A 27,770-nucleotide genomic window follows, 5' to 3' on the forward strand; every position below is an offset into this window, starting at 1 on the left:
AACATTCAATCATACATAACAAACAAAAAAGCGTGAAATACCCTGTAATTATATGCAATAAAACCTAATTGCCCAAGAAGCCTAAAGATATTGTTGATAATGGGATTAGAGTGAAAATAAGTGAAGATTTCCTAATTAAATCCAGAATTTCCGAACGTTTACGTTTATATAGAAAGCAATGACAATCTCTTCAATAATTAACTTTGTTATAAGTTTTAAGTTTAAAGATAAAAATAAAGTTTGATATCTATACAGAATCAGCTTATAAATGGCGACAGTTCCCTTAGTACACACACGAGTATGTACCTAAATCTAAAAACAACTCCCATTAGTGGAAGTCGCAGTTTTATCTGCCCCCATAAACCTCCCACGAGGTGTTGTCTTACCTGCTGGGTCTGTCCCATGTTCCTGCCTCTTGTTGGCCAACCGATGGGCTGCGTCATTTCCATTTCTTTGGGTGGTTACACGACCTGCCCGCCCAGATGAAAAGCCCCCGATCGCTAGAGAGCCGGTTTCGATCGAGAGCGGGAGAATTGGCTGGGAAGATTTAGTGAGGCCTCAAGAGAAGAGAGGTGGAGAATCGGATGTGAGGATTTCTCAGGTCTCCGGTCTCCGGTCTCGAAAGTAGAGAGTAGAGAGCAGAGAGGAGAGAGGTGGAGATAACATAACGAAAGCCGGCGGATAGTCTCGAATGCGCTGCCAGCGTTTTGCGAGCGATGCCTATTTACTATATAATCGGTTACCAACAGGCGGGCGGCTGTTAGTGCTGCTCTTTCCGCGGCTTCAAATCATTCCCGCAGTGGATGGCCACGCGATCGGTTCGGTTTTTGGTATCAGAGATCAGAGTATCGGTTTCCCGGAGATTCAGTGTCAGTGTCGTCGCCGTTCCAGTGAGAGTGCCATGAAGCCTTAGAAACTAAGGAAATCCCACGACTAAACAATAAATCCACAGACACAGTTTAATAAAATAAATTAACTAAAAATGAGCCAGCGCAGTGACAACGGCCACACGAACAGTGGTTTTAATGGCGGCTCTGAGGTGTCCTTGGACATACCCACCAATACCCTGTATCACACCTCCAGGGACTGCATTGTTCAGGAGGAACAGGGTCCCAATGAGAGCTGCCTGGAGGGCACCCAAGGCTGCTGCTCTAATCTCTGGTCGAATATCTTCAGGAAGAAAACCCTGTACAAGCGTTTCCCCATTCTGGTGTGGCTGCCCCAGTACAAAAAGGATTATATATTCGGCGATATAGTGGCGGGCATATCGGTGGCCTTGACTGTGATTCCCCAGGCCTTGGCCTACGCTGGCATTGCAGGACTAGATCTGCAGTATGGCCTGTATGCCTGCTTCCTTGGCTGCTTCATATACATATTCATTGGATCCAGCAAGGATGTGCCCATAGGACCCACGGCCATATCAGCTCTGTTGTCCTTTCAAATAGCCGGAGGCAGTTGGCAAATGGCCACCTTGCTGACCTTTCTCACAGGACTCATTGAGATCCTGATGGGAGTCTTTCGGCTGGGATTCCTCATTGACTTCGTATCCGGACCAGTGGGAGCTGGTTTCACCAGTGCCGTGTCCTTGATCATCTTCAGTTCCCAGATGAAGGACTTTTTGGGCATCAAAACCAGTGGAAATACCTTCCTGCAAGTGTGGATCAGTATTGTGAATGACATCCACAACATCAGCTGGCCGGACTTCATCCTGGGACTCATCTGCATCACTCTGTTGCTGAGCCTGAGAGCGCTAGCCAGCTGCTCGTTGGGTCCCAAGGAGGGGAAAACCACCACCCAAAAACTTCTTACTGGCATTTTCTGGACCATTGGAACTGCTCGAAATGCCCTGTTGGTTTGTGGAACTGCTGGCCTCGGCTACTGGCTGTTTGTTAATGGAAACGAGGATCTGGTGAGGACCGTTGGGTTTGTGCCCAAGGGATTGCCCTCCTTCCAGCCCCCTCCTTTTCACATGGATGCCGTTATCAATGGAACTACCGGAGAGGTCCTTCAAGAGGAGCAGAGCTTCTGGGACATGGTCAGTACCCTTGGATCCGGCCTCATTGTGGTTCCCCTAATCGCTCTCTTGGAAACCATGGCCGTTGTTCAAGCCTTCGGTGAGTTATTCACAAATTTTCACAAAATTGCGGTTTTGATCTCCTTCCTCCCCAACAGTTCAAGAATCTAAAAATTTCGAGTAGGAAATGAATCACCAGTAATTAGTTTTCATTAAAAGCTTGTTTTTAAATCAGAGTGACGAAAGCAACGAGTTTTTCTGCCAACTTTTAACGGCTTGTGCGAATTTGTTTTAAAATGTTTACTTAATTGATTTAAAAATAGGCGTGTGCTCTTAAGAATCAAATTTAATTCGTTTACGACTGAAAATCAAAGCATTTCCTTATTTTTAATTATGGACTTATAAGTTGATTTCTTTTCTACATTTGAATTTTAACTTATAAATCGTTTCTATTCTCAGCTAATTTATTGCAGTAAATAAGTTGACCCCAAGAACCCAGCACATTAATTAATATTAATAATAAATGACAGCAGTCACACTTTCGGAATTAAGATGCACAGTTTATATGATAGCTTCTGATCACACGATGCGATTTGGGTGTTTCCTCATTCAAATTTGAGTCATTCTGAGTTTGGGGAAGAACATATCTTAAACATATATACTTTGAGTGAATTACAATTTGTCCCTCGTTTGTTTTTCCCCTTCAGCTGATGGAAAACCCACGGACGCCACTCAGGAGTTGATAGCCTCGGGCATTTGCAATGTGGCCAACTCCTTTGTCCAGGGTCTGCGGAGCAATGGAGGGATCGCCAGGGGAGCCATCCTCAATGCCAGTGGAGTGAGGACCCAGCTGTCCAACCTGTACACCAGTGTGATCGTGATCATCGCGCTGCTCTATCTCACGCCCTGCTTTTATTACATTCCTAAGGCGGCACTGGCCTCTATTATTATTGCGGCGGTGATCTTCATGGTCCAGTACCGAGTCATCAAGCCCATGTGGCACAGTAAAAGTGAGTTAAAAATAGATTGATTTATAAAAAGAAGTTGCTTGATAGATGTATGATTCTCCTGCCAACAGAAACCGATCTCATTCCCGGCCTTGGAGCCTTCTTTGCCTGTCTGGTTCTGCCCCTGCAATTGGGCATCCTTGTGGGCATCGGCATCAATGTCGTCTTCATTCTCTACCAGGCAGCCAGGCCAAAGCTGCGCATCGAAACTCTGGCGGTGAGTCATCTATATGAAGATAAGACGCTCTATAGTATGGTGTTCTAAATTATCTCAAGAATAATTTCGTTGCCTAAAAGTATGCAATGAATCTTTAAATTTTGGTTCTCAGTAGAGGTTTTGGATTAGATTTATGTTATAGTAGTAGTATATGCTTTGATATTCATATAAACCTTCTCTTTATAGACAACTTCTGGCCTGAAGTACCTCATGCTCACCCCTGATCGCTGCCTCATCTTCCCTTCGATGGAGTTTGTGCGCAAGGTTATCAACAAGCAGGGTCAGAAGTCCACCCTGCCAGTGGTCATCGACTGCACCCACATCTATGGAGCAGATTTCACGGCCGCCAAGGTCATATCCACCATGGTGATGGACTTCAAGCAGCGGGAGCAGCCTTTGTTCTTCTACAATCTGCAGCCCAGAGTGGCGCAGGTCTTTGAGGGACTTAACAAGGATCTGGTGGTCATATACGACATCACCACCCTGCACGCCAAGCTGGCGGAGAAGTCGCCGATCTGAGGGAGCCAAAGAAATCCGAGGGAGATCAACGCTGCAACCTCGTCAAGCGATAGTCTTAGTCAAATCTCGCTCTAAGTCTGTGTATTAGCCTAGTCTACGTCTTAGTACTAGCTTAGTCTTGCCCGCCGAGGCCGAGGCCGAGCGGCCAAACGTGGCCTGCCCACGCTCATCGCCTTAGTTGAAGGCACCATTCCATGGGGCTAGCCTAGCTCACCTTAATTAGCAGTTAAGTTGCGGCAATCTTCCACATTTCGCAGATGTCTGCACAATATTATTTATTTGGCCTCTGGTGAAACGCTGTGAACTTCGCTGAGCGAAGATGCAGAGTCAGAGTTCCTCCCACCCGCGATTTTGCCGCTGAGCATAGTATTATTTACGGATAGCGATCGAAGAGGTTTAGCATAAGTACTTAAATAAATCGAGTAAATATAACATAGCCAACTGGCCTATACTGTTTTGTTCATAAGGTTATGAATGAGGAATTATAGCACTTATTTTCACTTTATATTTCATCAGAAAGGCTCTACAAACATTGCTTTAACTGTGTTGATTTCAACAGGAATTAGATATTTGAATTTTGTACCACAAGGTATTGGGGTGTTGCCAACTTGTCACTTTATCTTATGGCCACCTGGCTTGGGTATTTGCAAAATCTTATTTGATAGAATTATGGTTGGCTATTTTTTGAATCCCGATTGCCCACTCATCTAGATTAAATATCTAATCAATTTATGTCAAGATTTCGAACTGCCTTCGAATTTGATTTAATTTGGCGCTTCGTGTGGGCAGTAAATCTTTGGCTCGAAAGCATCAATAATTTTCGAGCTCAAAATATGGGTTATCTAAATGTTTGGCAGACTATAGTATGGATACAGCTTCAATTCTTTATTTATATTTTAAAATATTGTTTTTGTTTCAAGTTCATAAGCTTTAGCCGGTTCAAGAACCCCTTCACTTATCTGTAGAATCAAGTTCCCAGCCCTTGTTTGTCAAACGTTTTCCAGCACTGAATAAAAACTGTTGTCTCATCGCCCGCTTCAGTTCGTTTGAAAAATAAACAAAATTCTTTTACAAATCCGATATTCGTTAAAGGCAAAAAATAAGAAGATAACATTCTAGTTATTTTAAGTACTGACTAGAATATAACCCTCTTAAAAACTGTGCCAGATGAATATCGATGTGGGAGTCCCTGAGGATGAAGAAGGACCCGGCTTCCGTTCATACTTTACGCAGAAAATATCCGAGCTGCAGTTTACTGTTAACGAACGCCAGAAGAACTTGCTCCGTTTGCAGGCCCAAAGGAATGAGCTGAACTCCAAGGGTAATCTATGCAGTCTATAAAGTAGAAGTTCCTTATTAAGACTCTTCCTTTCTTTCATTAGTTCGCTTGCTGCGCGAGGAGTTGCAGCTGCTCCAGGAGCAGGGCAGTTACATTGCTGAGGTAGTAAAACCCATGGACAAAAATAAAGTCCTTGTAAAGGTCCATCCTGAGGGGAAGTACGTCGTGGACGTGGACAAGGCCATCAATATCAAGGATGTGACACCCAGCAGTCGAGTAGCTCTTCGGAATGAAAGCTACACTCTACACAAAATCCTTCCCAATAAGGTGGATCCTTTGGTTTCCCTGATGCTGGTGGAAAAGGTTCCGGACTCCACCTACGAGATGGTAGGTGGCTTGGACAAACAGATCCAGGAAATCAAGGAGGTGATCGAGCTGCCTGTGAAGCACCCAGAATTATTTGATGCTTTGGGCATTGCCCAGCCAAAGGGAGTTCTCCTCTACGGGCCTCCTGGAACTGGCAAAACCTTACTGGCCCGAGCTGTAGCCCATCACACGGAGTGCACTTTCATAAGGGTTTCAGGATCGGAGCTGGTGCAGAAATTCATTGGCGAGGGATCCCGAATGGTGAGGGAGCTCTTCGTTATGGCCAGGGAACATGCTCCGTCTATAATCTTCATGGATGAGATCGATTCGATTGGTTCCTCTCGGCTAGAAACCGGAACTGGAGACTCGGAGGTTCAGCGGACCATGCTGGAGCTTCTGAACCAACTGGACGGCTTCGAGGCCACTAAAAACATCAAAGTAATCATGGCCACCAACCGTATCGATGTCTTGGATCAGGCCTTACTGCGTCCCGGTCGCATTGACCGCAAAATAGAGTTTCCACCACCGAATGAGGAGGCCAGATTGGACATTCTTAAGATTCATTCGAGGAAGATGAACCTCACCAGGGGCATAAATCTGCGTAAGATTGCGGAACTGATGCCTGGGTCTTCGGGGGCTGAAGTTAAGGGTGTTTGCACCGAGGCTGGGATGTATGCCTTGAGGGAAAGACGCGTCCATGTCACCCAGGAGGACTTTGAAATGGCCGTATCAAAGGTGATGATGAAGGACTCCGAGAAGAACATGTCCATTCGAAAGTTCTGGAAATAGCTTCAGTATATTCGACCTTCTAGATCAATATCATTCCATCTTATGTAAAAGTCTGTTATCACTGAATAGAACTATTTTCGATCTACCTGTATTTCTGCATCAGAAAGACAATAAGAAAAATAAACTCATGGAAATAAGTTCTTTACTTTATAAACTATGTCTAGATGCTCGAAATCTTACTTAGATAATATTATTTAGATCATAGCAAGGCTAACTCCTAGCCAAAGAAAGAGTGCTGGCCATGCTGACGCACTCACTAGCTCCATTTCCGGACTCGGCGTGGTCGAGGGAGTCCACAGATCTCGATAGATCCGGTTCATCGGGTCGAAGTTCCTGGTTGAGGGAGTGGGTGTTGTAACACAGCACCAGCCTAGTGTTCAATCCCTCGAAGACGCTCACTACACTGGGCTTCAAGTTGAAGAATATGATCTTTTGCTGACGCCGACGGAAGTCGTCCACAATGGAGGATATAACCTTGGCGGCCGTGTAGTCTGCTGCATAGATATAGGTGCAATCGATGACCACTGGCAAAGTGGACTTGCTGCCCAGCTTGAGTACCATATTTCGGACAAACTCCACCGAGGGGAAGATCAGACAGCGATCGGGGGTGATCTTGACGAAACGGATTCCCTGCTGGGTCTCCAATTGCTCGAGGGTTACCTTTGGCCTAGCCGCATAGTAAAGAATGAAGAGAAGATTCACTCCAATGGCCACCATGATACCGATTTCCAGAGGCAGCACCAGACAGGTAACAAAGGCCAGAATTCCAGGCACTAGATCGGAACCTGAAAGGATGAGAGATTACTGAGGAATATATCAACTAGACTGAGCCAGTCCTAACTCACGTTTGCTTCGCCACATGGGCGTTACGACCTGGTACTGGACCTGGAAGATCACAGCCGATATGATAATCGCCGCCAGCACCGCCTTGGGAATAAATGCGAAATAGTCGGTGAGGAAATTCAGGGCCAGCACTACGATGACACCGATGTACAGATTGGACATGTTGGTGCGACACCCACTGGCATTATTCACCGCCGATCGAGCCAACCCGCCATTGCATCTGTAGCCGGAGAAGATGGAGGTGGCAATGTTGCCCACTCCACAGGCGATCATTTCTTGGGTGATATCGATCTGTTTTCCCTTGGCGAAGGCCTTGCAAACAGACATGGTTTCCAAAAGAGCCATCAAGGGAACGATGACGAGACCATAGCCCAGACTCTGCACCATTTCAAGGAAATTCTGTCCTTCCACAGGGGGAATCCCGGCAGTTTCATTGCCAGGCTGTGCCTTGATGGAAAAGGGAGGAAGTGAGGGCGTGGGCATTCCTTTTGGTATATTTCCAGTTAGCCTAAAAGGATTGGTTCCATTGGCATCCAAGTACATGGTGATCGCGGTGAATACAATCACTACAGAGGCGTTCCTTGAGGTCGAAAAGAACTTGATCACATGATTGACAACCCTCTGGAATCCATTCCTCCTGGTCTCATCCTTCGGGCCAATAGTAAACTTTCCGAAACTTCTCATGGCCAGGAGCAGGAAAACACAACCAAATCCCAGACAGGTGTCGGCTACCCGCACATTTTCAATATCTCGGAACATGCTTATCCACGTGGCCAAAAAGGATCCACCATCGCTCTTGACACCCAGCATCGATCGCATTTGGGAAGTGGACACAATCAGGGCCACGGCACTTGTAAAGCCCGCACTCACTGGTCCAGATACGAACTCCACCAGACATCCAAGCTTAAAGATGGCCATCAGGATCTCTATAATGCCGGTGAGAAAGGTCAGAAGTACAGATCTCTGCCAGGATCCTTGGGCGAACTGGAATGTCATGAGCGAGGCCACCGCCGTGCTGCCAATAGTGCTGTCCTTGCAGGTGCCCAAAAGGACATACACGAAGCAGCCCATAAAGGATCCATACAGGCCATACTATTAAGGATATAAAGAAAAAGTCTTTATAAGCTGTCTGCCGAGGCTACCTATCGATCTTATCTGCCAAGAGTTGCTTCACCCGAGACACACTGATAATGAATGATCTAGTGATCATCTCTAAATTATCTCGGGGCTGCTTTTTCCTCAAACTTGCTAATAGGCTGGGAAAACATGGTGATATCTTGATGAACCAATCAAAATTTGTACACCCCACATAACATTTGGAAGCCTTCTTCTTCATAAATTCTTAAAGTAAATTTCGAAGTTTTTGTCTGCGGATTGGAACTCACCTCCGGTGGAAGACCGACCACGCCCGAATAGGCCAATCCCTGGGGAATAACGGTGAGACCCACGGTGAATCCAGCTATCAAATCGCCGATGCAGTCTCGCGAGTTGTAGTGTGGCAGCCAGGTGAGGAAGGGCAGTCGCCTCAAGAGGGTCTTCTTCCGGAAGATATTCCGGGCATATCGCGAGCAGCAGGACTCGGCATTTTCTGACTCTTTAGAAGCCTCCAATTGCTCCAAGCTCTTGCTCTTCGAGGTGCGATGGTCGGTGATAAGAATGAAATCCGTGGAGGAGCTGTCGAACTGCGCCTCCAGACTGTGATTAACCTCCGCCTGTTTGCGGAAGGTCACCTCGTTCTCGAGCGTGGACATTCTGGCCGAGATCTCTGCGTGAACTGATGGCTCGGACGACACGCCGCCGGAACCTGATGATCCAAGGGGCTGCGTCACGCGCTCTTATCTCCGGAGGCTGTTTGCCCAGATCTCGACGCGTGTCGTGTGTGGGAGCGGGATACAGGTTGTATCTTTCAGTTATATCCACAGCGGTTCCATAAACACGCCAAAACGCTCTTGACAATGATCCAAGCCCCTGCATCCGCCCCTTCCCTATGTTTATCTTGGAATTGTCGGCCAGTCCGTCCAATGGCACAAGTGTCCCCGATTGATAATCGGAATTTTTCCATTAATCAAGCGCGATCTGTGGAGAATCGTTAATCAGGTGTGCACTACTCGTTCACCGGGTAAATATTGATCTTGACAGTTATCCATCTCCGTCCAGCTGTGACTAGATCAGTAGCTTTTCGGGTCGAAAGATCGCTTGATGATCGAAAGTGATGAGATACTTGGTATTCAGATAGCTGTCTTATCTAATGTCAAGAGGCTACTGTATAATCTATCTTTATATCTCTAAGATAAAAAGGATTTGAAGGCGGAAAGAAAGTCTTACTATTTTTAGCTGATATACTCGCTGACGAAAGCAATTTGCGTAGTAGTTCCGTAGAATTCCCAAATTATAAAACAAATATTTAATATTCTATAACTTATGTAAAATGATAAAAGAACGCCAATAATCAACAAGAGATATCGTTATATATTTTTGTAGTTTTTTTATTTAATTTTTAAGTTTTTACATGATTTTTAAAAATTGTATTTTAAAAGCATTGCATTATGTCATACAAAGTAAGATATATCATTACATTATACAATCGATTGTTTTTCATTTGTTTTGTGTGTTTAACCATAAGTTAAATTTATGTTTAAGCATTTTCATAATTCAATAGCAGTAATTGTTTCAGAGACCATGGCTATATATGTATCATATATATATAGTGTGTATAAGTATTATGTATGTTATGTTTGTGTTTGTATCATATGTGTGCATGTGTGGATATAAACACGACTAAAACTATAAATTGTGAAACATCCTCCCGTCTAGGGGCTAAAAACAAGGGCCAGAATGGAAGGTAAATAAAATAAAGTACTATAAACGTGTGTTTAGCTGCAGCGTAAATGTGAAGATTTTGCTTAAGGAAATAACTATTTTAGAGCTGCCATTTAGAAAGCTGATCTGATTCGACCTGCGTGTGTGACAATGAACATTCGCCTAACTCGTAACAAACAAATGATTATGCTTATATGGTAAACCGAACACAAACTCGAACCGAAATCAATCAAGTCAATCTGAAGAACGCAACAAACACCAAACAAAACAATATAGAACAACAACAAGTTTATGAGACAACACTACTTTAGGCTATTGCATTTTCTTTTTCAGTGTAGAAATGAAGACTCCAATATCCACAATTCAATTCTGATGAGTCCTACTGCCAGACGCCAATGGTGTAGTTCCTGCTCAGGTGTCCCATGCGACGCTGACGTCCAACTGCAAGATATTCGAAAAACAGGATTAGTAAGATTCCCAATTGAGTTCGACAAGGTACTTGGCTCAGAACAAAGCATGACGCACAACAGTAGAATAGGTTTAATACAAGCCCACAGAAATGCTACCCTTGTTGGCTTACGGCTAAGCTAATACGCCTTAGTTGCTAATCAGACTTCCTGATCCGTAAATATTTACCAACCCGTTTAGGGTCTATTTTCGAACCAATCTCGGCTGGAAGCGTTAAAATTGACACTTTTCAGCTGACGGGGTCACCGGTGGATCTTAGGTGCTAACTCATGATGCTTTCATGATGCTTCACTTTGTGGTGAAATCAAATCTTAACAGGGGTAAGTCAGATGATGTCAATATAACTATTCTATTACTCTTAATTCTATTATTATTATTATTAAGTTACTATCAAAACTATATCTATGGAAATAGGATTACAATTTTAACAATGACACTTCTTAGTGCGAGTATATTTAACATTTCAAAGAACGAATAAAAACTAAATCCACTTTGGCTTTTAGAATTAACTTAATCCTTAAGCAATAGCTAAGTTACCTTAGCTTGTGAAATTCATAATTTATCGTAAGCTAAGTTTGTAGATATATTACCCAAAAGATACTTTACGTACTTCATGTCGCACATCATTCTTCGGTGTTAGTTGACAGCTGGTTGGTGGATTGGTTTCGGGGAGTACAGAAGGTCGGTTGGTGGGGGAGTTGGAGTTGGGTGGACACACAGATCTGTTGTTCTTGTTGCCGTGGCTGCTCATGTTGTTGTTGTTCTGGTTTGCTGGTGGTGTTCTTGGTGTCTTGGTTTCTTGCTGGGTTTGCTTGTTAATTGGTAATTATCTGGTAATCAAATCAGGAGTCGGACAAAACGCACACACATAGAGATGGCTTTCTGGTTGATTGTTGTTCTTGGGTGGTGGTGGTGGCATGTTGTTGTTGGTAGCTTGCTGCACATATTTCGTAATTTGTCTTTTTATTTACGCTGGTTCAGGCGTTTCACACGTACTGGAAACACAGATACAGGACAACGAGAGTGTGTTTGTTCGTGGGCGGGGCGGAAGAGAAGAAACAAATACATTGGCATTAGTCAAGTGGTGGCAACAGAGAGTGAAGAGATATAGAGAAGGATTCAAGAACAATTTAGTTTTCGGGTTAGTTTCGAACTTCAATCAATGTCAATCAATCAGTACAAAACGGTCAATCAGGTAGCAGGTACAACATTCAAGTGGGCCCAGTTTTCTGGGCTTTATTTCGGGCAGAGGTCCTTAAGACTAACTTTCAATTAGCTGGAAGCTTTCGGGGTTATTAATCGGGGTTAATCGCTATTCTTTTCGGCTGCAGATCAAACAACAATTACTTAGACAGAAGGATACCAACTTTTCGTCTGTTTGAGATACTCTGCATCGTGTTTAATATTTTTGTTTGTTGATTTTTCATGGCTCTGGTTGTCGGTGGTGCTGGCTTATTGCTTATTGCTCTGCTGTTAGTTGGTGGTTCTTATTGAATCATAAAAGTGTCTCAAATCTAGGTTTGTTATGGGTTTCTGCTACTTTCGCCTTACACTGACTCGGATCTGGGGACTCACTTAGATCATACATCGCAGTTTAATTCCTATGTGAAGAGAACTTTATTAGAGCCACCGTACTAGCTCGCTGCCAGAAGTTGTCTGAAGTGTGAATCGTGTTCTGGTTTGATTACACATACTTATGTAACATGCAAATGGTTTGGTAGGGGGAAAACATGCAAGAACAATGGGTTAAAAGCAAAAACATGCAGTGAATGGGTAACTTAAACAATAACAAAAGAGTACATAATGAGGCAACAACAATCTACATATTGGATGCTAGTGTTCATGACTGATCAGTGGGAATTGCAAGGACAAACGAGGAAGTCTAGCTTCGAAGAACCGAAGCTGTGGATACCCTTGCATATATTATTTACTATGTAAGCCAATTTGTAGACTTCTTAGATACAAAATTCGAAAACTAAATTAAATATTGCAAGAGTATGAAAAGATCTTTGTTTAGTTTACAGTCAACACTGCTATATATAATATGCAAACAGTCAGCCAAATTGCACTCTCTCTAATCGAAGATCTGCGAAAGCTAGTTATAAGCTATATTTATATAGCTTCTATATGCTATTTGCTAGTTGGGGGCTTTGGTTATTCGGCAGTTCTTGCAAGTTAGCAGAAGAAGTTGAAGAAGTGGATGGAGAATCCGTGTTCATAGATACCTGTGTTAAGCGTTAGATAAAATTATACACGTGACGCCTAAACGATTTCTCCTGGGTTATAGAAGAGGTCTCGACTTGGAACACAGCTCATGGACATGGGTACGCCCAGGTGGAAGGTGTACCCATCGTCCATGAGCCTGTTCGATCTGCGTTATATATGGTATATATGTATTTAGTTTGATATTTCACTTCGTTTCTTTGGTTTCAGTTTGCTTTGCTTAGTTAAAGTCTCTAGAGTATATAGATATTTTTTGGCAAGCTCGGGGCTGCTTTATCTTTAGCTTAAACTTCTGCTCCTGCTTCTGCTTCCTTCTTCTTTATATATATATATATATAGTATATAGTATTATACACGTTCTTTCGTTGTTATGTGCTTCTGTTTTTCTTCGGTTCTTTGGGTTTAGATTACAAAACGCTTTAAAAATGGTTTAGTTGCTTGCTTTCTGGTCTGCTTATTGAATTCTTGTCGACTTTCTATGCAGATTATTGAAAAATCTGAACTGCAGTCGCAACTCAAGATCTTTTCTTACTGAAAACGAGAAACAGAAAGAGGGGAAGAGAGAGAGAGAGAGAATAGAACACATAAACAAAGATGATAAAGACAAGTCACATAAGGAGGGCGAAAAATCATAATCATGAGTCTTTGACTGTCTCGAGAACTGAATTTCTGAATCGTTTTTGGCTGATTTCTCTGATTTCGTCTGTTTTTTGGAGGATAGAAAGATACAAAGATACAAAACACAGAGTGCTGCGATGAGAGTGTGTATGTGGGTGTGCTCGGGATTGGGTTAATAGCACGTCTCTGATCTGAATGATATATGTAGGATCGTGGCTGGATTATTTACACGGATCGATTTCGAATGGAAGAAGCGGCTGACAACGACGACATGGATACAGATATTAACAAGATATAGGTAGGTTGTGCTGGAATCACTTTCCGGTTTCTGCACAGTGTAAGAAAATCTCCAAAGTTTATCATCTCTCTCATAACAAAAGAGTTTATCATTTGTTTACAAAATGTAAGCTTGATTCAACTATTTTGTTATGAACGAGTATTGATAGCAATCTGGAAGTGATATTCTTAGGGGTCCGAGTGGTATGTACAAGTTCTTGGTCGGCAAGATCTTTGGACTGCATCCAGAGTGTTTTTGTGTGTAGTTTTTGGGCAACGACAACGACAACATCAAGGGTTACATAACCAATGAGACAGAAAAGGGAAAGGCGCGAGTGGATCGAATGACTGTCTGTACATGGCTCGAACTTGTGGTTGCTGTGGTTTCAGTGGATTTCAGTGGTGTTCTGTGGCATTCAGTGGCTCCGGTGGTGCGGCTGCAGTGGCTGCCCGGCTTCTCACTCACGTGTGCGCTTGGTAGACGCCTTCATCGTCGTAGTTTGGTGTCACGGACCGACTGCCCGGCACCACCATGTTGTCGGGATCGATCTCCGGATCAAAGGCATCGCCGCCGCCCCGGATGACCATATTATCCGGATCCTCTTCCACTTCATAGTCGGCCGGAGGCTGCGGCGATGGCGACGGCGAGGGCGTAGCCGATCGGTTATAGGAAACCAGATCCCGCTCGATCTCCATGTTGCCCGGCAGGATCAGCTTCGGCAGATTGGGCTTGAGTTTCTGAACGCGGAAGACTGTCGCGGTGTCGAGTTGATTGTTGGTCGATTTTTGGGTGTTTTGAGTTTGAGAGTAGCGTTGCAAATTTACAACAGACAAGTGGATAATTGGTTAATGTTCTTCTTGGCGGAAGTCATTTTACAGTCTATGGTAATTACAAGAAGACGGGAGACGGGAGTCGAGAGAGAATCGAGGGGTGGCACAGAATATTACAAAGGTGGGTCGATCTCTTCTACCGAGATCCTGGCTCTAGTCTAAAGGGTAACACATGGGTTAGCATCGATTATAAATGGAAGAATGATATACGTACTGAACCCTCTTACCATAAATGTCAATTAGAATGTAGTAAATGCTATTGTCTGGCCTAGTTATTATCCATCTTAATTCAATTTTAAAATATATCTTATGGGATGCTCAACCCAGAACGATAACGACAGGTGAAAACGAACGATAACGTGATAACGAAACGTGAACGATAACGATAACGCAACGAAGGCTGGTGAGACGATGTGAGAATGTAGAACGATGGGGTTAAGACTGGAGAATTGGAGTGACGATGAGGCTGATGGAGGCCGAGAACGGATTACCTGGTTACCAGACACAATCGAAAATAGATAATTGATAGAAAGATAAAGTGAAGTGGGGCTGGGGAGGACGCAACAAAGACGTGGAGCTCGGTTACCAAATGGGGCCGCTCAGATCTTCTTCTCAGCTCCAGTTGCTGATGAGGAGGCGGATGCCTCCGCCTGGAGATTGCGCACTAGACGCCCTGCAGGTGGCAAGTTATGGGTTACAGTATCTGATGGATCGGTCCAGGTGCGCGCCTTGATGAACTTCTCGAAGGCAGCCAGGCTCTTCAACCTAGTGGGTGAAACATCCTTGGCCGCCTTGGAGTCTGAATGGTCATGATGGAGTGGCGATTGATTGCTGGATGATGGAGAAGCGATGGTGGTGATTCCGCTGGCTAACATACCTTGTTGCAATTCACCTAAACGCGCGAGTGAGGCAACTCAGTCAATAAGAAATAAACCTAATCCTATCGAGGGGAGGAGCAGTGGAACGAAACGCGGAACCAACGCTGATCGCCTGCAGATCGCTGGGAGTGGAAGTAGCCGTCGGGGTCAACTGTCAATCCCAAGGGTCAACTTACTTCTGTCGATGTTGCGCTGCAGGTGAGCGGCCACTCGGTGGCGGGCGTCGTTGAACTCCAGGTGCAAGCCGAGGCGCAGCAGCGACGAGTTCTTCTCCACCAGGTCGGTGATCTCCATCTCGATCTTGTTGCCCAGCACCGCAGATCGCTGGTCAGAGAGAAATCAAAGAGGTAGATTGGCTTTTAAGTAATATTTAAGGTAGCAACACTCACCTGATTGGAGGCCCTGAACTCCTCGATGGTGTGGCACTTGAGCAGGGCTTGCACCAGCTTAACGATCACGGGCGGACTGATGAAGTTGGTCTCGACATTTAATACTCTCAGGGTTTTGCTCTTCTCGATGGCCTCGGCTAAAAGGAGAGCTGTCTTGTCGGTGAGGCCGACATTTGTCAGCGAGAGGACTTCCAGATGTTCGTTCTGAGGCAGTGCGGCAAACAGTTGCTCGAGCTTCTCGTCCGAGATGTTCTACAGAAAGCCAATAAGTTTAGAAAATGCAGAATGTTAGATGAAGTCTGGGAAAAACCTTAATGTTGTTCAAGTTCAGGTCGATCAGCTTGGAGTCATCGTCCTTGACCCGCTTGATGGACTCCTCAACATCTGTGCTGTTGGGCGGATCCATGGGGAAGAGCTTCTGCTGGGTGGACTTTGTGATGCCATCCCATCCCAAGCCCACCGGCTGTCCCTTGTTGAGCAAGGAGGCGTGGTACTGGTCCTGGTTCATCATCGAGTGGAAACCCAGGATGGCGGCCAGATCGATGATCTCTTCCTGCGTAGCATCGTTAAGAGCGTGCTCGTACTCCTCGCCCATGTCAATGGCGATCTGTTCCTCGGCCTCGATTTCGCGGGCATCCCTTGGCGGGGGCACCCACTTCTTGCCACGGACCTTGCCCTGAACATAGGGCTCGAACTCAGGCTGATCGGGCGTCTCGATGGCCTGCTTATTGATGTGCTCGATCAGCTGTTTCCGGTTTAGAGGACCAGTGGCCTCCTTGGTGCACTCATAGCTGTTGCGCTGGTCTGGCGGCAGGAAGTTATCCTGAAGTAATAGGAAAATGGTTAAAGTCAACGAAAAATAACCTCTACGAGTGGTTACTCACATCGGGATCCACTTCTTTGGCCAGTATGCTTATCTCCTCGGGCGAGAGCTGGGCCAGCAGGCTCTCCACATCCACATCATCGTACTCACTCAGATCCTTGCCATAAAGTTTGGCCGGGGTGGTGAGAGTGGTTGTCTTTGTAGTGGCTGAAGTCTGCAAAGCAAAAAGGAAAATTGTTTAACATTTCAGGATATTTAATTGCATAAAATAATATCTCAGTTAAAGATCATTTCCTGCACCTTCCCAATTAGAAATAATATTTCTAATGAAAGGCTTGTGAACACAATTAGATGTTTTCCCTACAAGTTACAAGTTTTTCCGACTTAAATGCCATGAGAGGATCAGTTAAGATTGCACTTAATTGCAGGGCAATCTTCCCACGCTTTTGCTCTCCTTTTCGCTTGGGCAAATGCCATTGTTTTCACTTTTGCAGAGTTCACTTTTCAGTTTCCTGCTTTTCCGATGAGAGGGAAAGTCAGAAGTGCTCGCACGGGGTTACGAGGTCTGGTAAAATGGGGTTTTCGAAGAACTTAAAGCTACTTTTCGCACATTTTTCTGCTTCAGGCGGAGGCTCACTGGCGGTTGAGGGGCGCGGCGTTTGATCTTTGGCACCGGACGCAGCTTAATCTGCTGGAACTCGGCCACCGGCAGGGCACTCTCCATACTGGACTCTTGACTTGACAGTTCGGAGGTGTCCAATCGATACGGAATATGAAATATAAGGCGCGCAATATGGCAAATCCAATTATGAATGCAACGAGGCGACTTGCAGCTTTTAGCTTTCAGCCGGAGACTTCAGCGACTTGGGACTGGGTCTGCGTTCCACCACCGACTGACTGGCAAGAGAGACCCACCGAAACACCAGACCACCGCACCACCAGACCGCCGAATTAAGGCGAGACAACGGCAACCACATCGAAAGCCAAGCGAGAGTCGTGCAACATTTGCTTCGAGCCAACCCAAAGACAGGCTGCAATCGCTCAGCCAGCCAGATAGTCAGCCACTCAGTCATTCAGCCATTCAGTCAGTTAGTCAGTGAGTCAGGCGTTCACTTCAGGCCAAGTTAAGTCGAGTCACTCAGCCAGTTGGCCCGAAGAGTTGCCAATGTAAATTAGGCACACCGTCAAAAATTAAGGCTAAGAAAGCATGCCTTTTGCAAAGATATTTTCAAGTTTGTAATAATGTTTACAGGTCATTGCAAAACAGATAACAACTTTTAAGATTAAACATTATTTAAGATTATTATTAAAAGGTAACAGCTTTTAAAAACATATCAAACTTATCTTCCAGTGCAGAAGGCGGGGGACAGGGGCAGTCAACTGTGGCATGACTTCTCCGCGGTGGTGTCTGCACTTAAACGACTTCTCGGTGGGAAATTGTTGTGCAACTCTGCCAGATTTCAAATAAATAAGTCAACAAATTGTGGCCCATAAACAAGCCGAGCGGAAGTCGTCGAAAAGCCACGAAATCGACATTAGACATGGAGGGAAAACCTGCCAGTGATTTGCATAAGACAATTGTAGGACTGGAAACATTGAGGGCGGAATAGATGTTCTAGCTAAGCGTGACCGACCGCGATGAGGAAGGAGGGGGAAATTTAGTATTTAGTATATTGTATTTAGTGCAGGCAAATAAAAAGCCAAGAAAAGAGCCGATTGAAAACTGGTTTCCCTCGAGGGCAAAAGAGTGCCAAGGAACCGCGACGGACAATGGCCATAAAACCGGGGCTTAAACTCCTCTTTGGCCAGCCGTTTACTTAGTGCTTTTGAACAGGGAACCGGTTTTGGCCACAATAGGTACAGCTAAGCTACCATAGTGTACCATCTCGGCCAGCAAGTACTAGCAAAACAAACCCACAAATGTGGCCAAGATGACGCTCCCAGATATTGTACGTGTATCTGATAGATACAGCTAAATGCTAAATGCTAAATGCCAGCCGCTGACCCACTTCCGAGTGATGCCTCTTGTGAGGGGGCGATTATGTCAGCTCCTAACGCCTCAAGTTGGAGCCAATTGTTGACATTTCAATTGGGGACAGCAGAACAAACTCCCTCAATGACACAGCAGCGCAAGAACTCCACTCGAATCCAATCGAACCGAGAGGAAGGCCTCCGGAGGTGGACCAACTGTAAACTGTGGGATCATAAAAAGTAATTGCAAAAATAATTGAGTTCACGGCACTCCGGAGACACTCCGAGGCGCTCGAGAGCCGAGCGAATAAATTCACGGCAAAACAAGAAATTAAGTCAATGTTTTGGCTAGTCGAAGAATGGAATGCACTTCGTTAGAGTGAAATATTCATAACTCTCACTAAGTTACTGAGTGTCTTTGGAATATTTCAAGGTGGTTGTTCAAGGAGAACCTTCAACAGGCAAATAACTAACTTAGTTGTGCTATAAAATGCCAAACTTACTGATCTAATATGCTCTTCCCCACAAAGAGTACCCCAAATGAGACCTGTTCTAGTTAGTAAAGCCCAGCCCACCATGCAAATCCGCACAGTAAGCCAGACGGGAACCGAAACGTATCTGTCAGATACTCGTCGTCAACACATTAAACATTAAAAACTGTTAACTGGCGTGCATCTGTCAGTGTTTCGGGTTCGGAGAGCCAATTAGAAGTTGCGATGCGAGATCCCAGTTAAATGGAGTGGCAGGCTCATTAATTGCAACGGGCCTTCGGAACGGTAGTTCGAAATAAACTAACTTAGGAGCAGTTCTACGTGTTCTCCGCCCACCTCCGCCTGCGAGTTTCTGTCAGCTCATTTTATGCAATTACAAAGCAAGTACTTGTCAAGAGATGAGGTTGAATGAAAGGCCTCGGTTAATGGAAGCCAGCTGCTTTGCCCTGAAAATGGTCTGAAGGTTCCGTCAGAAACAGCTTGAGATGCACTTGAGCCTTCTTAATGCATCTGTTGATTCAGAAGTACGATTTCCCATTCTTCACTAAAGCAAATGCAGCTTACAAAGCCAATATAAATAGTCTTTGAGTTTAATAATAATGAAAGGCTTTTATGGGTATATTCTACTCTAGCTGGAAGATGAAAGCCATTTGATTCTATATTAAACTAGTGAATGTCGAGGAGTTTAGTTTTGATATTAAGAAGTCAATCAGGCTTAAGACCAAGAGGAGTCAAGAGGATTTCATACCATAAAATCTGAAATTAATTATTCATCTTTGCCTGTTTGGTTATTCTGATATCTGCTATGTCCATGCCTTACTTCTGTCACTTAATCTTCTTAACAACGTTCTCTAAAATCGAATTCTAGTAAATACATTTTGTTTAGTTTAAAGATACTGTTGTATTGTTTTGCTATTTCCGTTGAGATATGTTATCGACTGTGTAGATATTCTGGTTACGATCCTCTTTAAAAGCCACCACCAATTTTAATTACAGGTTACCTCTATCTACCGAGTTAGGTAGAATAAATAAGCGTTCTACCCGAACAATAAAATACCGCTAAAACCGAAACCCAAACAGAAAACAGGAACAAATCCGGCTTAAGGCCATTCACAAAATCCTCCTGGCCATGTGTGACCCACAAAATTGAGCCCGTGAGCAGCGGGGAGAAATGTGAAACATGTTTTTCGGTGATTTGCACAAATGTATCTATGTATCTGACGGATGGGCGGCGGTCGTTGGGAGTTGGCTGTTGGTTGTTGGTCGCCGAATGCGAAATCGGTCAAGGTGCTTAGGCGATTTAATTAAGCGGCAAACAACAGCACAGTTTTCCAGCAGCGACAAACGGCAATGGTCACGTTTACAGCGAAAAATTTCACATTGCCCGCGGAGCGGAAAAACTGTGGAAAATCAAACAGAAGTGCATGAAAAGTTGGTTTCGCACACGTCCCACGAAAGCAGGTAGGAAAATGAAAATGGACCCGGCTAATGACCAACAAACTGGTGGAAATTCGCGTAGGAAGCGAGGGAAACGGGCAGGGAAATTGCAGCTCTCGAGCAGGAGGAAATCGTAGCAGGAAATTTCGAGCAAGAAACGTTAATTACATTTGCGACCAGGCTCGCTTTTATGGCCATCCGAATCCGACAATTAGTCGCGTGGAAAACCAGAAACCGAAGGTGAAAAGATGCGTCCAATGGAAATGAGCGTCGAGCGGAGTGTCGGGTGAAAATGCGTAGCTGGGGAAATTACATCTTGCACGGGGAAAACCGGCCAAGGCAGTTGCATTTTCTTATCTCAGAGGTATTTATTAAGTTATGATGGTGTTAAATGGCGTTGATTTTTATAATAACTGTGCTACCCTAACATTCCACTTGATAATAGGTACTAAAGAGATTTTAATTTGCCAAAGAACTACCCGTTTTCCCCTGTGGCATTCTGAAAACAATGCATTTCCTTAGCCATTGATAGATTGCCAGCTTTGCAAACCACATCACCTTACTCCCATACGCTTATCCCTGCGGGGTGAAAACTGTGTTATTTCATTTTCCCGGGCACTCCCCAAAGTGCCTGCATAAATGTGAAATATGCCCGGGCACTTTGGCAGCCTGGTAAGATGGAAAAGAAGTTTTTCCTTCTAAGCCAATTCCCAGTGCCAGTCAATTGCATATTCAGTGAACACGAATATGCTTTTTATATGGCAATATTTTATGCAATTTGCATGCCAACAGCAGGCAGCTTATGAGGAGAGAAGAGGGGCGGACGCCAGGGGGTCGACCTCCTGAAAGTTGAGACCTCAGTTGGTCAGTGCGAAAGGGAATCCGTTCCTGGTCGAGCTGTCGAGCTATATATACATTCTGGTTCTGCCTGCAGTCAGCCGTTTAAACTGCTGAAAACTGAGACGTCGATAGTTCCGTCTCAATGCACTCGTATTTAAAACAAGTCAGCTTGCTGAAGTGCGAGAGATTCGACTGAGATTGTACCCTGTATTAATTGAGATACTTAAGTTGTAAATATAATAAAATGAAACCAAAAACCTAGCACACCCCTGGTTTCCCATATTTCTATACAGGGTATGGACCTCGGGTCTCTGCCGCATCGCTGCAACCAGAAATCTCCGATATCAAAGCGGTTAAGAGGGGAACAGAGTAAGGAATCACTGGGGTGCTGGCAGAAACTGACAGTTGGCATGGCCATGGAAAACGTAGAAAAGCCAGAAAACTTGGCTGCAGTGCCGGCAACTTTCCCGATCTGAATTGAATCCGCACATAATGCACAGATGTCGCCAGAGTTGCAGGGGGGAAAAGTGAAATTTGAGCGGCAGACGCATTTAGACAAAATGAGAAACGTGCGTCGCATTCCCAGTGGGGCAGGACAGGACAGTTGGAGGCTGGTGACTGAGCCCAATCATCAATAAGATGCCCAAATAAGCCAGCCAAAAGAATCATAATAAATTATGGCCTTCACTCGCCACTCAGGCCCCCTGAAAAGCACGCAAATTTATGTAGTTTGCATTTGCCTTTGAATTTTAAAAGTGACTCTGCTCTGGGTCACGTTTCGGCGAATGTTTCTGTGCGGAGGAATGTTGTGAGTAATAGAGAGGAGCCCCTCCCCCTTGGGGTGTAAGCTTAGGGCGGACTGGTGTGACAAACTGTCATGAGTGTCAGCCAGTGAAAGTTAAGTGGCAGACAAATTTAGATGTAAATTAATTAAAAATTCATGTAAATTTTCCCTTTCCCACTCTTTCTCCGGGGTCTTTGACTTTGGGTATATACATAAAGCCAACCGCTGGGAAGGTGGCCATAATCACCATTTGTTTACACCACCTCCCTGGGAATAGTTTAAACAATCGGTTGCAAGTGCACCGAGTTCGCTGACCCCTGAATCAGAATTTCCACTCTTAGGTAATTTTCCGGATCAGAAAAATAGCCACAAAGTGTGGCAACAATCACACGCAATCTGCACTGTCGCCAGAAAGCACGCGATTTCTGGGCAACACTGTTGATTCCACATCTTAGTGGGCGTGGCATGCAACTGTTTGTATGTTCGTAGATATATAAATTACAAAGTCAGTTAGTCAGCATGTGGCAAGCAAACAGAGCCAAATTAAAATTGCTGATGAAATTTATTGCCTAAGACACGAAGTTCCCACACAAGGCAGGCCTTAATCTGTTATGAGCTGCCTTTGATTTAGGTTTATCAGTTTAAGTAGTGCCTTACATTTTAGTACATGTCTTAAGTCAGTTTCTATGGTTTGCTAGACATGAGAAAAATGTGGCCTGAGCAAAATAATTAGCTGCGTTTTCACGGCTAAGTTAACATGGAAAGCGAACATATTTATTATTTGATATTAATATTAATTTACAGATGATAGATGGGCTTTGCTCTCCTTTCCCCACATACATTACCACACTCTTTAAGCCAAATTAAACTTGTATGTTTCAGAGGGTCATCTGCCTTCCGAATCGAACTCACCTGCAATTAAAAAGCGAAGAGAACAAAATGCATTATTAAGTGAAAGGGGCACCTTGGGTCGTAAACAAAGAGGCAATGTCAGATTTATGTATATGGTAAGCAGATAAAATGGCAGCTGAAAACTTTCCCAGAAGACATGTAACAATACAGGACAAAATCGAGGAGAGAGGCCGAGGTAATTACATGAAAGCCACGCAGAGAAAATTATGTGAAAAGATTAAATTTGTAAGATAAATTGGAGTGGTGGGCAGGTCGTCGTCTTGTCAGTCGTGTCAGTCACTTCCCTGGGAATCATAATATATATTTTGATGGCAGATCGGAGAGATACTCGTATACAAGGGCGCATAAAATATAAAAAAGCGGTTGCGGTAATAAATGAAAATTATGCAAAGTTTCAGCCGGAATGATGGAGTAATGCCCATCCAAGCCAGAAACGGTTAACGGAGCGTGTTATAAGGCCGGGGATTCGGCCGATTCGGGCTACCAGACTACAGACTCCATCCTTTAGACATCCTGCCCCAGATGAGTAAGTGGAAATTTATGAAAATGCGAATGCGAATGCCGGGGTAATAAATGTGGGCCGGTGGTCCTCTGGCAGCTGCACTTCCACGGAACCCCCAGAACTTTTAAGCCGCCGGAAAAGCCACAAGCTTGTTTTCCCTCCTTGTTAACAACCAAAATCTAAGTGGGCAACAACTTTTCCAAAAACTTTGCCTGACAGTTTGGCGGGCTGGGAATTTTTAAAAGCTTTAATCGTGTCACGGCATTAGGCGACGATATTATCAACTTGGAGCTCAGCACTTGGACACTTATATATATATAATGTATATATACTTATATATAGGAATGATTTGGTGCTAATTGAACTTAGCAGCTGGATTCCGCTTGATTTGATTCGCAGAATTGAGTGGAAATCAAAATATTAGCAAATCACTTAGTTTTTATGCTTCAAACTCAGCCGACGAGTCTGTCATGTGTTTTTGTGTGTCATCTTTCAGTTTTCTATTTATAAGCTTACAGTAAGTTTCTCGATTGTCAAGCCCATTGTAAATATATATTATTATTTGATAAGCGATTCAGCATAACAACGGATGCCCATTGAGCCGATATAGAAGTAAGCAAAGGGTAAGTTATCAGGTGAACCTTTATGGCGGGCTCTTTAACAAACTGATATTAATACTTTTGTTGTATGCAAAAGTGTGTCATTATAATCGATCCGAAACGTAACTCACTTTTGCATTTCGGATTTGTACTACAATTATTAAATATTATATATATATATCGAAAAGGAAAATGTCTCAGTTCACATACATTTCACATTGTTTGAATGTTTCCAAGACAATAAAAACTTGTAATACATATTTTATCATCTATTTAATCACATTTATTAATTAAACTGTCAAGCTCTTTCTAAATATTCCCTTTGAAACACACATCTTATTCAATTTAAATAGTTTACCAATGAACTACCTCTTTAGTTTTCAACATATAAAGCCCTTTACAGCACCGAAACGCACTGTAGATCAGCACTTTGTTGTGGATTTCTCGGGCGCAAACAAGTTTAATCTCTTTTTGGTCTGCGGCTACTGATGGTTTCGTCTTTCGTCAATTTTCATGTGTTTGGCGTCAATTAAACGACGGAAATGAGCAATTTTATGTTGGCCGACTTTGCAGTTGCTTTTTTCCTGTTTTTTTTTCGTTGTACTTTTTGTATTTGTGCCCCTATTACGGGGCTGGGAAAAATCTTTTCATGTCTGCTTTGATGGCTGTCCATCCGTCCGCCAAAGTAAACGCCGAAGCAGAGGAAAGGCGATTAATTACTCAGCTCAACGATGTTAAATGCGCTTTTGACGCCCCCGCGGATTTTCTTCCGGTTTATATATGTTCTATAAAAAAAAGGGCTAAAGGGTTCCAAGGAAAACTTAATTGGGGGAAAATGAGAACTGGGATTATCCCACGTTAAAGGACCGACGTTCAAGGGGAAATCTTAATTAGGGAAATCACAAATTTATAAGCCGACCACGGAATGTTACGCCTGCCTATCAAATCTAATCCTCTGTATTTAAAGCCACAGTTTTCAGTTTAATTAACAGCTTTTATACCTGTAACTTAGTTTAAAGAGGGCTTAGGGCGCGGCTTTGTGTTTTATTAGAACCCTTTTGATGTGATAAAAGGGTTAACAATTTGTAAGATATTTTGGGAATATCTTTTCTTCAGAGCTTATTATTAAGGTGGTCCTATAGTTAAAAATAAATTCAGGTAAGACTAAGAACAGAACCGAATTTAATCAACATTTGTTGGTCGTGACTACACCTCTATCAAGTATTTGGATTTTTTGGCTGATTAAAGATACAAAAACAGACTATAAGAGTAAAGAGTTTGTGACTGTTTCAAGATATAGTATCTGACCAAATATTAGGCTAATCTCTGCTAGTAAGCCTTCAAAGGGCTGGCAATCTTAAAGGTGGAAAGTTGATATCTCATAACGTCATTGCTGGGGAATGAGTAACTCGATATGGCAGATAAGGTCTCGACATAGCGGTAAACGAATATAAAACAGCTGTTTCAGAGCGATAAGGGCGTTTAGTCCGATATTATATAAAAATGCTAAATATGCCAAAATTCGGACACAAAACAAAAGGCACACAGAAAAGAAAGCGATGACATAATAGGAGCTATTAAATTTGTGAATTAATTAATGGGAGGGGGAATCAATAATTAAGGGGAGCGAGGCGGCAAAGGGGTTGAATGTCAAAAATATTTGATGACGAAGAGAGAAAAAGAGCGCAAACTCCAGAACTCAAGAGAGCGAGAGAGCAAAAACTGACGTAATCGTTCGGCAAAGAGAGGGAGAGAGAGGAAAACTAGCAAACAAAATAAATTAATGAAATGAAATCATTCAAGGCAAACAACCCGAAAAAAGAAGAAAAAACACATCAATGAAAAAACAATTTAAACACTTGAGCGGCAACAACAACTACAAGAGTACTAACCTCCATTGTTGCTGCTGTTTATTGTTGTTTTTGTGGTTTATGTTTGAGCGTTTTGTTCACCGTTAGCTGGTCTTGGTTGTTGTTATTGCACTGTTTTTGGTTTTTTGACACGCACTAGAACTTTGTTGCCTTTGATTTCTTTTTTGGGCGTGACACACGAAAAACCGCTAAGAAAGCACTTTTATTGACAGAAACATGCGTGTTTTCTGGAATATTCTAAACTCCCGAATCACAACAACAATTTGCAGCCAGCGCAATTGTTTAATTGTTACTAGTTAAGTGCTAACTGACGAACAACTTTATTTTGCTAAATAGTGGGTATATTTAAGGGTGACCGTTGCGCTACGTGAGAAAATAACTGCCGAGAGAAACAGTGTTACCGCATTTCGAAAATACCTCTGGAATTAAGCCAGCGATAACGATTGCGGGCCATTGAGCTGGTGATTGTTATCGATAATTGTTCGAAACAAATATAACTTATATTACAAATAATAGTATAAATCGGAGGTAAATACTATTTTTTAACTTAGGCAAAATTCTACCTACAGTTTCATTTCTTTTCAAAGTATTTTTCATTGAAACATTTTTTGTGGGAGAGTTGATCGATCTGGAGTTTACAGTTTGAGAGCTACACCTTGGTAATGAGCGCGAAGTTTTTAAAGCCATTGGAAGTTTCAAAAAATTTTCCAATTAGAGTTAATAATGTGTAACACGATTTTATACAATATGATCGTGTAAAACCAATGAATTACAACGAAGTTGTAAAATTTTATCTCAAATACTTAAGGGAATATAATCTGGTCACCAATCATTTATTTCATAGATCTTTTTCCCATTAATAAAAGAAATAATTGGAAATCATAAACTTGAGTTCAACCTAGGCTAGAAAAAAACCCATTACCTGTGCCCCCAGTAAGCCCAATTGCGTTTCAGCCTAAAATGACAAATTTTCCATACGGGTAATTTTATGGGCACAACATAAAATTAAAATTAAGCAGAATGCACGCCATAAATCAAGCGGCTGGTCCCAAGAATCCAGATGCGGCCATTTTCCGTCCTGCATATCATTTTCATGCTCGTTTCATTTTATCAACTTTTCTTGTGTAATTTTTGAGCGAATTGCGTTAAATTAATTAGGGTGATGGGCGAAGGGTGGGCTAGAGGGCGATCAAAGGACGGGGGAAAACTTTCGCGGCATTTCCATAAACAACAATAACAACAGGAGATGCTGCATACTTTTCGAATGAAAAAAAAGCGGACGTGGGTTCACTACACAGGAATAAAAGTTTCTTAGATATATATTCAATTTATGCTGAATTGAATATGATATATACTGTAAAATCTCCCAACTCAATCTTTATAAAGGGAGACTATTAAAGATATTAGGTATTACAAATCTGGAGAGTAAATAAATGTATGGTCAAAAGTTATATTTAGATCAAACTGAAATTACTAATATTCCTGCAGTGTAGAGGGGTCAGGGGGCGGGGCAGCGAGGGCAAGACGTGATGCGCAGACAAATAGAAGACGTCATAAAAATGCCATTGTAAGTAGTTGAGCTTTCTTTTTTTGGCTTTTGTCGGCATTGTGACAGGCGGTTTCTGCTTTTGTTGTTGCCACTGCTAGTTGTTGTTGTTGCTGATATCCTTGCAGGCTGTTATCCTTGTTGTTGTTGCTGTTACTGCTGCGCTGTGGCAAATCGACAAAAGGCACGCAAAGGAGGCAGAAACTCATTTCACTTGTGTCGAAAAGATAAATGCGAAGCGCTTAAAAAAGCAATTACCGCATAAATTGCGCTACAACGCGGTATTCTCCCTCCCCCTACAACAGTCGGCCCCGCCTACAGTGGAACCCCCTCTTAAATTACATCCCCTCCCTTTGGTTTTTGTGCACAGGATGCGGCGCATAAAACTTGCTACAAAAGACAGTCCTTCCTCGGCGGCTTTCTCACAAAACAAATGTTGGCAACACGCGAAAAACAT

The 27,770-nt window shown here is 43.3% G+C and overlaps 4 protein-coding genes across 16 annotated transcripts in view; 2 read left to right on the forward strand and 2 right to left on the reverse strand.

Moving 5' to 3' along the window:
* The first annotated feature begins 783 nt into the window (after nt 1–783).
* LOC108111323 (sodium-independent sulfate anion transporter) lies at nt 784–4,193 on the forward strand. Its single transcript, XM_017220720.2, has 4 exons — nt 784–2,114; nt 2,722–3,024; nt 3,093–3,238; nt 3,425–4,193. The coding sequence occupies exons 1-4, from the start codon at nt 983–985 to the stop codon at nt 3,755–3,757; spliced, it is 1,914 nt and encodes a 637-aa protein (XP_017076209.1). The 5' UTR covers nt 784–982; the 3' UTR covers nt 3,758–4,193.
* A 600-nt stretch (nt 4,194–4,793) lies between these two features.
* Nucleotides 4,794–6,328, forward strand: LOC108111329 (26S proteasome regulatory subunit 8). The gene is made up of 2 exons (XM_017220749.2): nt 4,794–5,078; nt 5,140–6,328. Exons 1-2 carry the CDS (start codon nt 4,925–4,927, stop codon nt 6,189–6,191), a joined length of 1,206 nt encoding a protein of 401 aa, XP_017076238.1. The 5' UTR covers nt 4,794–4,924; the 3' UTR covers nt 6,192–6,328.
* On the reverse strand, nt 6,322–8,882 carry LOC108111321 (sodium-independent sulfate anion transporter). Its single transcript, XM_017220717.2, has 3 exons — nt 8,420–8,882; nt 7,037–8,126; nt 6,322–6,976 (listed from the first exon to the last, which is right to left on the reverse strand). Exons 1-3 carry the CDS (start codon nt 8,783–8,785, stop codon nt 6,402–6,404), a joined length of 2,031 nt encoding a protein of 676 aa, XP_017076206.2. The 5' UTR covers nt 8,786–8,882; the 3' UTR covers nt 6,322–6,401.
* Nucleotides 8,883–9,504: 622 nt separating this feature from the next.
* The window catches only part of LOC108111325 (tropomodulin), a 47,545-nt gene continuing 29,279 nt past the window's right edge, over nt 9,505–27,770 (reverse strand). For 4 of the 13 annotated variants that reach the window (XM_041817634.1, XM_041817635.1, XM_017220728.2 and 1 more), the window contains 8 exons: nt 16,422–16,574; nt 15,848–16,360; nt 15,538–15,789; nt 15,325–15,472; nt 13,906–14,191; nt 12,548–13,076; nt 10,933–11,317; nt 9,505–10,295 (listed from right to left, as the gene is read on the reverse strand). In XM_041817634.1, coding sequence (XP_041673568.1) covers nt 13,061–13,076; nt 13,906–14,191; nt 15,325–15,472; nt 15,538–15,789; nt 15,848–16,360; nt 16,422–16,574 — 1,368 coding nt within the window. In that variant the 3' untranslated portion in view covers nt 9,505–10,295; nt 10,933–11,317; nt 12,548–13,060. Of the gene's footprint in view, nt 10,296–10,932; nt 11,318–11,689; nt 11,924–12,547; nt 13,077–13,905; nt 14,192–14,215; nt 15,163–15,324; nt 15,473–15,537; nt 15,790–15,847; nt 16,361–16,421; nt 16,575–16,970; nt 17,100–25,788; nt 26,154–27,770 lie in introns of those variants that run through there. The other 9 variants (XM_017220724.2, XM_017220729.2, XM_017220727.2 and 6 more) reach the window with 9 other exon arrangements.

Source organism: Drosophila eugracilis, unplaced genomic scaffold, assembly GCF_018153835.1.
Source record: "Drosophila eugracilis isolate 14026-0451.02 unplaced genomic scaffold, ASM1815383v1 contig_1781, whole genome shotgun sequence".
Taxonomy (NCBI): domain Eukaryota; kingdom Metazoa; phylum Arthropoda; class Insecta; order Diptera; family Drosophilidae; genus Drosophila; species Drosophila eugracilis.

What these genes read in the sequence shown, in the direction of transcription:
- LOC108111329 (XM_017220749.2), top strand. Translation starts at nt 4,925, where the DNA reads ATGAATATCGATGTGGGAGTCCCTGAGGATGAAGAAGGACCCGGCTTC. An exon ending in GAATGAGCTGAACTCCAAGG is followed by an intron (nt 5,079 to 5,139) that starts GTAATCTATGCA and finishes TTCTTTCATTAG; the next exon opens with TTCGCTTGCTGCGCGAGGAG.
- LOC108111321 (XM_017220717.2), bottom strand. Translation starts at nt 8,785, where the DNA reads ATGTCCACGCTCGAGAACGAGGTGACCTTCCGCAAACAGGCGGAGGTT. An exon ending in TGGTCGGTCTTCCACCGGAG is followed by an intron (nt 8,127 to 8,419) that starts GTGAGTTCCAAT and finishes TATCCTTAATAG; the next exon opens with TATGGCCTGTATGGATCCTT. An exon ending in GCCCATGTGGCGAAGCAAAC is followed by an intron (nt 6,977 to 7,036) that starts GTGAGTTAGGAC and finishes TCATCCTTTCAG; the next exon opens with GTTCCGATCTAGTGCCTGGA.
- LOC108111323 (XM_017220720.2), top strand. Translation starts at nt 983, where the DNA reads ATGAGCCAGCGCAGTGACAACGGCCACACGAACAGTGGTTTTAATGGC. An exon ending in GGCCGTTGTTCAAGCCTTCG is followed by an intron (nt 2,115 to 2,721) that starts GTGAGTTATTCA and finishes TTTCCCCTTCAG; the next exon opens with CTGATGGAAAACCCACGGAC. An exon ending in GCCCATGTGGCACAGTAAAA is followed by an intron (nt 3,025 to 3,092) that starts GTGAGTTAAAAA and finishes TCCTGCCAACAG; the next exon opens with AAACCGATCTCATTCCCGGC.